General features: G+C 45.7%; 1 protein-coding gene across 2 annotated transcripts; it reads left to right on the top strand.

Annotated features, from left to right (window-relative positions):
• Positions 1 to 747: 747 nt before the first annotated feature.
• On the top strand, positions 748 to 11,479 carry LOC135397361 (reticulon-3-like). Of its 2 annotated transcripts, XM_064628909.1 has the most exons (8): positions 749 to 1,386; positions 2,510 to 2,545; positions 7,041 to 7,248; positions 7,716 to 7,854; positions 8,530 to 8,599; positions 8,653 to 8,699; positions 8,764 to 8,822; positions 10,465 to 11,479. In XM_064628909.1, exons 1-8 carry the CDS (start codon positions 849 to 851, stop codon positions 10,508 to 10,510), a joined length of 1,143 nt encoding a protein of 380 aa, XP_064484979.1. In that variant the 5' UTR covers positions 749 to 848; the 3' UTR covers positions 10,511 to 11,479. The 2 variants fall into 2 exon arrangements, with proteins under 2 accessions (XP_064484980.1, XP_064484979.1); XM_064628910.1 differs by lacking the exon at positions 2,510 to 2,545 and having other exon boundaries at positions 748 to 1,386.
• The last annotated feature ends 744 nt before the right edge of the window (positions 11,480 to 12,223 follow it).

Below are 12,223 nucleotides of genomic sequence, written 5' to 3'. Positions count from 1 at the left end.
TTTCCAAAAGTTTTGTGTGTGCTTTTACGCATGTCATGCAGCTCGCAAGAAGTTGACACCTTTGGCTACTTTTATTTTCTACTTGATGCTTATTATTGCTGCTAATGTATATGAGCATCTGTGATCATAGGGAGAGGGTTTTCAATGAGGGGAGGGGGCACAATGCATCCTCTCCCCTTCCTCAGTGCAAGCACTAATCCACAACACGGTAATCCAGAAGATGTGGGTTCGAGTCCTACAGCTGGCTATTCCATCTTTCATCGTTTCTTCTTCAGACCAATTTCGTAGGCAGAAAATTATTTACTTTTTTGAGGGGGGAGGGAGGTTTTCCATGGGGATTTTACATGAGGGAGCAGGATTTCTTCCTTGTTTCCGTCTCCCAAATGCACTACCAGAGGTACGATTTCTGATGGGGGAGTTGCAAATTGGAGTGAAAGAATGGTCAAAAAACAAATGAGCTAGATGCAAACAAAATTGGTTATCGTGTTCCATCGTAAATTACCGTCTGCTAGGCCAGCAAGAAGAAAATCCAAATGTCGTCTGCTATCTGTCAAAGGCAAACCCCTAGACGCGGGGAGGGAACTGAAGAACCCTTAAAAAAACTTTTCTGCAATACACATAGAACTCGTCTTTATATTTGGTTTCACAGAGACAAAAAATATCACACAGATCAGCAGAGCAGTGTTTTCAAGCGGCGATGAATGGCAGAGCCAAAAATCACACATGAGTCACACCCGACTGCCCGACTACGCCGCTAGAGCTAGAGTCACTGGAGTCAGTTTGCTTGCGGCAGTGGAACCTCGTGGTGGACCTGTCGTACTGGTCTTGTTCTATCCCACCTTGTCAACATGGATTTTAACACGTTCACGGACGTCAAACACGGCGATGGCGGAGAAGAACCGCAGGACATGCACGGATCGTTCGAAAAATCTGCTGCGCAAACGATGGATTCGGCGGACGACTTCCTTTCCCAATTTACCAACAAGCCACTACCGGCATATAAAGAGTCGGAGTTGCTTTCCGAAAACACAACCAGCAACGTAGATCTTTTATCAGGTTTTGATTCCCTTGGCACTTCCTCGAGCGCACCGGTGGACGCCCATATCACATCGCCGTCGCCAACATTCGCTGCGCCGGACTCTTCCGCTAGGAGTGACAGCCCTCCCCAGTCACTGCTCGAAACAACCACTAGCGAAGCACTCAAGGAGGAAGTCACCGAGAAAGTGACTGGAACGACTACAGTACCGCATCTTGCGCCAAATATAGCACCCGAACCAAAGCGAGAGGTATTACAACCCTCCGTTTCTATGCCTTCGGATAAGCCTAACGTCATGGACTCCGAAGCAACATCAACGACAGATCGTAAATGCTGCCCTTTCACGTCCGGTGAGTGCAGTATTTCGTGCAAGTCTTTTCCGATTTTGGCTCTCTTCGTAGAAAGCACCACTATTATCGTAGATGCATGCCGGTACGACCGTACTACGTAGTAGTCTTGCTTTGTATTCAAATACGATTTCCCACAAGGATATCGTCTGGCAGCGACGTTTTTTTTTTTTCCCCACCGAAACGGTGGTTTCCCCCGTAGACGTTCGGGTAGCGGAACGATTTCGTTGACATTCGCTTTCGAGGATATTTTGCGGGTCCTCGCGATAGCCCAGTGGCATCAGTGTGCGTTCACTGCATGTGTGAACGCCAAAGGTAGCTGGTTCGAAACCCACTCGAGCAGCATTGTATAACTGATCACATTTAGTTTGATACTACTTGTGGTCCAACACAATGCGATAGTAATAACTGTACTGGTTTTCGTGGAGTGGAAATTTCCTTGATTCCGCTGCACAGTAAACAGTACGACAATTTTTTTGAGGGTGCGACTGTGAACTTGCGTCGTCACGGACACTGATTTCGTAATATTGAACGTCGAGGACTTCCTCGAGCAGGTCGTGTACCCCAGATGTGACCTTCATGAAGGTGCAGTGTATGTACTATGGTTCACCAAAGAGCAGAACTTTGTACTTTATGATAAAAGGACAGACACGAAGTCTCATTTTGAGACTTCGTGTTCCCAAGTCTCGGGGTTTTTACATTATGCATCATCTTCACCAGCTCGCTTGCTTCCTAGCCATTTTTTCATTGTCACGACAGAATTCTCAAACACAGTAAAGGTTTATTGAATGCAAACCAACACTACAGTATGTACCCAAACAACGTTCGACAGGGTTAAAAGGGTACTTTGTACTTTATGCTTGCCTGCTTCAATTCAATGCATTTTATATACTAATGATGTAACAGTAATGTACGTATGATAGTAGGTTGTACCACGCAACACAAGACTCAAGGTACGTAGAAGTATGAAAGACGACTGCCGCAATTACAACCACATGAGCTCATCAGTCGACTCAGCAGGATTGATAAATGCTTTGCACGAAATCTACAGACTAACTGACGTCATGTTTTTGCGTAACATATAGCTACATGGGCGGTCAACTAACAACTAACTTTCGTTTTCCAGCTGGATGGTGGAACCCAAAGTGCTTGCACCCAGTTGGTAAGTGCACATGCACGGATTTGCTTGACGCTTTTTTTGCCTGTGTTGAGGGTCGTTCCCATCTTTGAAAGTCCTGAGCTTGGGGGAAAGAAACCGTGTTTTGTCCACTCGCCTTTTATACCAAACTGAGGGACAACGTCGACTGTAAACCAGCTTGCTTGCATGTTACATTTATGATCAAAGAAAAAAGAAAACCTGGAAAAGTGTTGAACGGAAGCCCATCAAAGACAAGAGAATGTGTATTTGGCGCTATCGCCACGCCGAGGTCGTTTCCACGCTTTTGCGTTCGCACCGAGTGCTTGTCTGTCTGTCCATTGTCTGGCAGGATATTACCCAGTCGAGAGAAATCTGTTTCACGTTTGCTGTTGTCACCTTTTTCTTTTGATGCATCTTTGACATCTCGTTGAAGATGCAGGTTGCGTTACCGCGCTTTCAATCAAATAAGCAGTCTGCCGTAGTTCTGCCATAGCATAGCAACGCGTTGGATTTCTGGGCGTCTCCCTGACCCAGTAGCAGACGAACTTATCGATTGACCGATGTGCAGTTACTTGGGCTATTCTCTTTGTGCATTTCCTTGTAAGCAGGGTGAAGGGCTCGGAATCATTTTCGGGGTATCGCGGTGTCTGATTAAGTAACGTGTTGGTTACGCTCAGTTTAAGATTGTTTGCCGGGCAACGGCGACGTCCACCCGCAAACGGCCAGTTTCCAAGCGGAAGCGGATGGACACTATCCCGCGCATGCGCTCTTCAATTGGGGAATTTCTTCCTCCACTACTGTCGGAGAGGCGTTGTGTTTTCGTGCAATCGCGAATACGCAAATTAAAACTGATGTAGTGCGCTAAATTTTGGTTTGCAAAAAAAAGTTACAGCATGGAAGCTGGGAACAGCAACGCGAAAGGAGAATCCGCGACAAGCGGCTGCATTTTCCGACGTCTGCTAACTGTTCCTCAAGGTGAGAGAAGGCGATCTTCGGCGCCCTTGCTCTCTTTTTTTCTCTCGTTAGCTTGCAGGTTTTATCTTTGTTTTTCTTTTGCCCACGTTTCACCGACGTTGGTGGGTCGTAGGTAGTCTGCCGTACACGTGTATCTCGCGCAGTCGTATTTAAACGAGGCATGGGTCGCAATCATCGGTTCCAACGTGAATCCTCGGTCACTTCGACCACGGCCGATGTGGAACTTTTGGACGAAACACTCCGTGAGCATTCTCTAGATTTTCTTCTATTATTTCGTTTGCGCCCGTTGCGAGTGCCGCGTAAACAAAAAACATTGATTGCTGCGGAACCGCCATTTTAATATGGACCCCCCTTTTATTTTTTTCGATTCCTGGATTCGCCTCGGCGCGGCCGTCGTTGAATCGATCGGGTTTGCGTGCTTTGGGAAGTGTTTTGAGCTGCTTCGTGCCAGCTGGCGATATTTAACGATTGGTGTCGAAACATCACCACGTATGCCACCGATAATCGCGGGGAGGTCTTTGCTACTAACTCAGTTTACACGTTGGCAAAGTAGCGATAATAGTTGAAGACTGGACTCGCGCGCTGCTTTGCGTTGCTGCACCGTGGTCGTCTGCTAAAGTGTTGCCAGACGCTCTCGTCAGATTCGTCTGCAGAAAATATGGGCCCCTTTTGTGTGTGTGTGTGTTTACGATATCACCATTAAAATTTGCGGTCAAAATAACTAGGAGCATTGAAGCCCAAGCAATACCTTTTTTACATATTTCACATAGTCTTTTAAATTTTTCACTAATTGTGGTTGCTTGCACAGAGCTACATTTGTGCCTTTGTGGTGCTTTGGGTGCCTTGGGGCCTCTGAAGGTTGATGGCAGAGATAAGCACCAGAGAGGGGCCGAAACTGGATTGGGAAAGGGGGGGTACCTGACCTTCCTGTGTGTGCTGGATTCGGGCAAATGTCAGTCTGCTCAGTCATATGCAAATGAGGGACGTACGGTGTGGCTGTTTAGGTTTAAAAGTGAAATCTCCAGGTGCCAAATGTGCTACAGAAGCATATTATGTTTTGTGATTTATGTAAAGCACACTGTTCAGCGTGGGATTATTTTTAAAGAGCTAGTATGTCAAACAACGCATTCGGAACAGATTCAACAGAAACTTTAGCTTGTCTGCACCTCCGATACTTCCGTTGTACTTTACAACTTCTAATGCACCTACGAGAAGCAACATGTTCTTCTCAATAGTCTCTAGATTTCGTCTTTGCTGACAGGACCCAATGATGGTGCAAGAACATTACGTGATAACAAATAAAACAACTGATAAGCCAGTTGGAATTTGTTGGATGCACAAGAAACTGTTTGTTTACAACTTCCGGTGCCACACTGAGAAAACACTCTCCAAGGGCTTCACTCATACTCGTGGAAGCTCAACTACCCCAATCGAGACATATTCTGCGTTTCTGTTCTTATTAATCTGTGCATCTCTTCCATCTGAATGGAATGTGACTACCAACTGAAGGTCGTGTTTCAGGCTCTTTTTGGCTCGTTTGTGACGATCAGTGCTTCAACTTCACTTGCACGAACATCGAGGCTATCCCTCACTGCTGTACTCCGTAGCTTTGCCAGCACTAAAAGAAAGAGGACAGTACCATGTGCAAAAAGCGCTACCGAAGCTACAGAGCACAGCTCTGAGGAATAGCCTCAACATTCGTGCAAGCAGGCCCTGGTCTTGCAGGGGAGAGGTGTCTATTGCCCGGGTAAACCCGTCTTGTAATCCTGGTTTTGAAATCTGATAAAATGTGGATACAACCTCGCATTGTGCGTATAAGCTTAATAAATGTTGTACTGTAAACCCCTCTGGTGATGGCAAGCTTGATTCACCAGCTGAACCAGGTGGGGCAACGGACACTTTTATTTTGCACGTTTAGGGATATTGCGTGGGCACAAATATGGAATGCTTCTGCTCTTGGATAAGTAACAGTGATGGGCTTTGGAAGTGCTAATAGTCGGGTACCTAATTTTGATTACATTTTGTTTTCTTGCTCGGAGTCGTATGTATGCTGATGGAGCTCCGTTTTGGCCCTTATCCATTTTTAGGCCTACCTGGGTCCCTCTGAGGTACAATGCCAAGTGATTCAAACGGCATAATTAGAACACTACTCACTGGGCTTTGGTGCCAGACAGACTTCTCAAAAGAGGCAAAACAATTTGTGGCACACATTGCAGAAGGCTTTATGTCCTTTTTTACTACACTGTAGGCACCTGGAGAGAGGTTGCCAACGTAATGAGAACCCTCTTGTGCTGTTCAGGCTCCTAAGTGTCAGAGGACCTCTCCAGAGTTTTTTTTACATCAAACTCGCTTGCTTTTAAATGGACACTCAGAGTACTATCAGGTTGATGCCATTGTATGTTCCCGAAACATTTTTCTCAGTTGTCGCGAAATAATGCCCGACCCTTTGAGGCTAGATTTCCGCCTCCTCACCAGAGGCAGTCTTCCGACATGGCCTACTCGCGCAAAAATCCGGAACTATCGGGAGTTTTTTTGGAAAATTAATTTTTATTTTATGTCCGAGCGACTCATAATAGGAAATGAGCCTGGAATGGTAGCCACACCTGCCTGACCAAAGCACAAACCACGCTACAATGTCGAGTACATAGTAAAAGTCAAGAGGCCATCCCAAACGCAGCCAATAGGTCACCGGTAATTTCGTGCGGAAATGACGTAGGTGTCCTCGCTTCCGTGTCGAGCGCCTCCCAGGTTCCGATGGGCAAGGTACTTTGTGATCACTGTGTGTTTAGAATTGGTTTCAGAGTCGCTTCTGAAGCTGTAATGGGTGGCTGTTGCGAAGGGCTGACTATTCCCTTCAGGACTACAATGCCAGGTATTGGCACGGGGACGGTAATGCTGCGTACTTCTCCTACATATGAATGCGTGGAAGAATATGAAACCCACAACATCAAAAACGAATTTTTGACGTTTTGATTTTAACTCTCTCTCTTTTTTTTTTTTTCCGCTGGAGCTAAAAATCGCAGCTTACACACATGACGCACGCTTGACATTAGCTTGTTACAGGCATTATATACTCAATGTTACATTATGTGTGTGCTTACCCTCTGTAAATTAGTTTATGTACGCACACAGAAAAACAGTCTATTACTCAGGTTCTGACAGTCGCGCTTTACTGCTTTCTAAAGATCTTTCTAGAGCCAGGCACATCCATCTCCAGCACCCATAGCGTGCGTCGTCTGCTAGTGTAGACACGGAAGTCAACCCTTTTCCCACGATTCTTAGAAAGTACTGGTCACTATTCAACTACATAAAGGCGCAAGTACGTCAGTTTTTAAGGAGGTCGCACCATGCGGAAAGTTATACATTGTTACCATTGTGGCATACAAACTGGAAGCGCATTAGCGATGACGCCATTGGTCCATACAACATTCATTCTAGGACATGTATTTGAGTACTGTTAGATGATAAAATGATGCACAATACCACTAGTGGCAAGGTGCGTGGGGCTGGATGGAGCGAAAATGATGGTCCCTTTTTGTTCCAGTGGAGGAACTGGTGTACTGGCGTTGTGCAAAGAAGAGCGGATTGGCCTTTGGTGGAGGCCTGGTTCTTCTCCTCTCTCTGACATGCTTTTCCCTCATCAGCGTAGTAGCTCACGTCGCCCTTGGGGCCCTCGTGGTGGCCATCACCTTCAGAGTCTACAAGAATGTCTTACAGGCTGTTCAGAAGTCGTCCGATGGACATCCCTTCAAGTAGGTTGACGTGGCCTGTACACTGGTGCGTTTCTCCGTCAAATACACACAAAAAAGGGAGAATGTTCCGTTCTTTTTTGTGTCACATTTGTAAACTCTGATTGTCATCCTTATAGTTTAGTATTGTTTCCAAAAGATACAGGTGGTTGAGTGAGTAAAAAAAGAAGCCACTGAGGAGTAACATCGGGCAACTTATTTGCTAACGACTCAGTCGGCTCTTGCGTAATACCTCCGCTGTGGATGGCACAGTGGTTACGCTACACGGGTTTGAATCCTGGCTGTGCTGTCTGAGGGTTTTCCAGCTGGTTTTTCGGAACAGTTCCCCTGAAGTCTGCCCAGAACACATACTGCCCCCCCTCCCTATCCCACTCTTCCTCCTCCTCTCCACATCTGTACACCACAGTTGCTTCACTGTGCTAACAATTTTTAAAAAAAAATATTGCGTTCTAGAATGTGTATCGTTTCAGGCAACTGCTGGAGAAAGACATCACATTGCCAAAACAACGGGTGCAAGATGTGACAGAGACTGTGGTGAAGCACGTGGAGCACACTGTCGTACGACTGCGAAGCCTCTTTCTTGTTGAGGACCTCGTCGACTCTCTCAAGGTGATAATTGCCAGTGTGTCTGAACAGTATTCCCCTCAATCCCATCCCCAAAGAATGTTTTGGATGGTGGTTTTCATTGTATGGGACCTGCATCTAATTATGTGCGTCAACTACATTATTCATTATTGTCTTGGTGCCAAAACCCTATGTGTCTGGAACGTAGAGAAAAAAGGAATCATAATTCGTGATTGTATTGCAATGGCAATGTTTACCCCCCTTTCTGTGAGACTTTCGTTTTCGAGTGCCACGAGGGCTCGCGGAAATGCAAGGTACATTTTTGTCATTCTGCCCAACATTTCGAGCGCTTTCAAATATTGAAGAAAATATATTTTGCGCTTATTCCGCGACATGCTAGCCCATTTCTCCTTAGTTTAAATAGATCTCATCGGCTCGGTGTATCATAATGCCGTCGTCGTCGTATCTTTGGAGCAGTATGAGGCTTCGTGTACAAAACTGTGCATTTAATCCGAGATTATCGGATAACAATAGTTACCGGGGTCGGAAGACGTTCAAAATGGTGCACGGAAACTTTGCTGCGAAGTTGTGACCAGGACCTGTTCAGGATCCGTTGTGTTCTCTCACGACAGTTTAGTCTATGTAGCAATACATTGGATGCCTCCCCAGAACGGCTATCTTAATGAGCATGGTGGCTGACAAACTTTGTTTTCCCCACAGTTGGCTGTTGTGCTGTGGTTGCTGACTTACGTGGGGTCCTGGTTCAATGGCATGACCCTCATAATCCTTGGTAAGTCGTACCGTATGACTGACTCGTGTCACACTCATCCTCCTACTTTATAGGTTATGTGGCATTGTTCACGTTGCCAAAGGTCTACGAGACATATAAGGTAACGTGTTTGGGGAAAAAAAAAACTTTGAAAAGAAAGATGACTTTGTGTGGTCCTTGTCCAGGTCGAGATAGACAAGTACGTCGCAGTAGCCAGGACACAGGTCTGCGGAATCCTGGGCAGGTGAGTAGTCGCCAACTGCTGGGTAAAATTGGCAGATTAAGTGCTTCCTGATAGTAGCGGATAGATGTTTCCTGGATGGTGCTGCTTGGAAGCATATATCCATATCGATAACAGAGAATGAAGCTTTGGGGATAAAGCCTTCTCTCGTGACAGGGAAAAATTCACTAAAAGGGCATGTGCAGTTACACCTGCATGCGTCCTTTTGACATAACTTTTCTGGTTGTCTCGTATCCTCCTTTCTCCATGATGGTAGTGTAGTCATAATTAGTCTGTCTATAGCCAGAGTGCTTCATATTGTAGTTGCGACATTCCATGACGTGTGACCCAAAAAAGGGTGTTCGACCATCAACTGTAAAAATTGAAAAATTGTGCGGATAGAGGACCTACATTTCACGAATAGGGTGTGTGGGTCTCTGCATAAAACATGTTTTCCAGTGTGTGGAGGTGTCTAATAGGTGGCGTGGAGTCTGGAAAAGTGTACCCTGCATTTCCGCTATTTATTGGCTCATTCCATCATTTACCAGGCATGATTTCTATTTTTTTTCACACACCTCGAGGGCCATTCACACACCCAAGTTGTGTTGTTTGAAGGTGGGATAGATATTGTGCCCCGTATACCTTATATAATACGGGTCTCTCCTTACCCTGTAACGTTGCATGCAAAAATGATTTCGACTTTGCAGTGCTCTTTTTAACGCCTGTCCCTTACGATTTGCGGACAAAATAGTAAAAGAAATAATAATAATAAAATAATAAAAATAAATTAATAATAGTAAAATAAATATTGCGTGGTATGTCACGTATAACCAAGGAAGTTTAGTGTTTGTGTGCACAGCGCTAGCGTTTTGCAAGCTTGCCAGTTTTCGACTGCAAGTTTCAGAGAATGTGGTGGTCCGGATAAAAATATTTGCAAGGCGTCATTCAATGAAAGGAAAATTCCGCTACGTGATAATAAAAAAGAAACAGAAAAGTACCACTTGAAATAACGCGAGAAAATATTTTTGGGGGCCCTCGTTGCGGACACGTTCAGCTCTCCCTTCTAGGCGCACACTGCATACTTGAAACCCACTAATGGAAAGAAGCACAGGGAGTGAAAATTGTGCCACCAACCCGTGCTTGTTTAACTTTTTTGCGTTTATTTATATTCGGCTCCCGTACGTGTTTATAAAAATTCCACCCGTACCACTTACGGCAAAGGGTTCTATAGGCACGTAGTGAGGCAGGAATCTTACGGTATCGGATTTATGACAAGGAAATAGGTGGGTTTTTGTGAGTTGTAGAGGGTGATGTTCTCACACCTAGAGACTTGTATGAGAGAGCAAGGGCTAGTGGCTATGGTGCACAAAAGACGTCTGCACGTGGGCCAGGAGAGCTGGTAGTGCATCGTCCCACTCGTGCACGAGGTCTACCTTGCTCTTGCCCTATGGGTACCTCGGGCTGCTAGCTTCACGTTGAAAGCCGTAGGTGCAGGAAAAATGAGCAATCTGGTGAGAGAGGAAACCTCTCTGCACAATTAAAAGAAAGAAAGAAAGATACTCGTGGATGTTTGAGTGTCCTGTTTGGATCATCCCTCGCGGAGTGGCTCAGTTGCTTTACTGACAATTGAGGAGTTTAGAGCGTTGTCTGTCCTTGCCATCCCCAGCATCAAGTCCAAGATCCCAGTTGGCCAGAAGCCCAAGGAGCAGTGAGGTCCTGGACTGCACACTCAACATGGCTGAGCCAGTGCTACCGTTTTTAAGATGCAGTTCGTTGTTGTTGATTTCTGGATTCTGCGTGCACATACATCCCATCACTTTGGGACTCCTCCACAGTCATAGTGGAGATTTTTTTCCCCCTAGGCAAAAAGACACGCAGACAAGTTTTTGACCGTCAGTGCAGCTCCACAAAGAGCCAGTTTTTTTTCCCAATGAAATGCAAATGTTTTGGTCTTTTTTTTCCCCCCCTCTCGTTTGTTCCGTGTAGCTTAGAGGCCAATTTTTGGGAGGTTTTAAAAAGCGGGGTACAGGTTGAGCAGTCTTGAATGTGTTGTATCAATTACGTCTTCTTTATTAGTATTGGCCGTGCCTGTAAAAGGGATTTCTTTCTTTTAACTGCCACTCGAACAGCCGCTAAGGCATTGTTGGACATTGGACACGGTCACTGTTACTTTCGTGTATCTCTTGTGCAATGTCCAGTGTCGAATGTTGACTGGGCTCGCGAGAAGAAAAAAAAAGCTTTTTCGAGTGGAAGTAAGTAATGTTCGCACGTGCTTGAGACTCAGTTGACATCGCATATACTTAAGTTGTACAGATGCGTGCGTGTGTGGTATCATTTTTTCCCCCCTCTCTCTTTTGAAACGCAACAGTTGAAGGTTCGTGCAAAATGGTTTCTTCTCCTTTTGCCATTGTGATAGCTAGGCTTGATCTGGTGCACGTGTGTGTGTTTTAATTTCCATGCTCAGACATTTTTTCCCCCCCCATCTAGTTTATTTAAGTATATCGATTAACGTTGTTAGGCAATGTACACATACTATCTGGAGGTTGTTGAAAACCGTTGCTCAGTTGCTTGCGAGTGTAAGGCACGAGTGCTTGTCCAGTGCAGTTGTTCATATTAACCCATTTTGAGATTGTACAGACGGGGATCTTTTCCTTATTGTGCAAATAAAAAAAAGATCTGTATCCCTCTGGAACTTTGCTCTTGTGTACAAGTGTTGGTACTTCCCTTTACATAAGGGCTCAATACGTGGCTCGATTGCGATTAGCTGACACAGCCCAGTCGTAGCCACAGAAACTGAGTAGCTTGCAGTCTCAACAGAGGAAAGGCTGGAAAAGCCCATCCATGTGCCTTCAGCTTGGGTAGGGACTTCTTTTCAGGGCTAAACCTGTGCTCCATTGGACGCGCAGAAGCTGGACAACTTGAGGGGGTGTGAGGTAGATTGATGGCAGTTGAAGAAACACAGCCGTCGCGAGGTCGACTTATTCGATGCTCCGCTTAGCCTGTCTGCAACACCCTAAAGAGGAAATGTAAGTGTGCGGAAGGCAATTAGAGGGTGGTTGTGGATCCGCGCCAAGCAGGCGAGGTTTTGGAGCGTCAAGCAAAGACTCTTTATGGGGCTTTGAAGCGCAAGAGTCTCAACCTAACGCGCGGATTTCCAATTAACTTTGTGCGATAAGAACTCTCAGCAGTTCCGTTAAGCAGACGACGGCTATCCGCGCTGGCTAAGGAAATCCATTCGACGCTTGCGTTTGGACAACAGGTAGCCTTTCTGAAGTGCCGCCAAAGTACACCTACTCTATATCTAGGTTTTCATTGCTCTCTTAAGACTTCCTGGTCACAGGAGTGTTCAACCGGTTAACTCGCATAAGTGCCCTGTTGCTCCAAGTGCAGGATTCGTCGTTCTGTTATGGTGAGCTAGCTTACTC

This window comes from Ornithodoros turicata, chromosome 6, assembly GCF_037126465.1.
Source record: "Ornithodoros turicata isolate Travis chromosome 6, ASM3712646v1, whole genome shotgun sequence".
NCBI classification, from domain to species: Eukaryota; Metazoa; Arthropoda; class Arachnida; order Ixodida; family Argasidae; genus Ornithodoros; species Ornithodoros turicata.
Note: the sequence above shows the minus strand (reverse complement) of the source record. Positions and strands in the feature narration are given on the sequence as shown.

Excerpts from the sequence above, each read along its gene's own strand:
- LOC135397361 (XM_064628909.1), top strand. The coding sequence starts at position 849 with ATGGATTTTAACACGTTCACGGACGTCAAACACGGCGATGGCGGAGAA. Across the intron at positions 2,546-7,040 it reads AAAGTGCTTGCACCCAGTTG|TGGAGGAACTGGTGTACTGG; the intron begins GTAAGTGCACAT and ends TTTTTGTTCCAG. Across the intron at positions 8,823-10,464 it reads GTCTGCGGAATCCTGGGCAG|CATCAAGTCCAAGATCCCAG; the intron begins GTGAGTAGTCGC and ends TGCCATCCCCAG.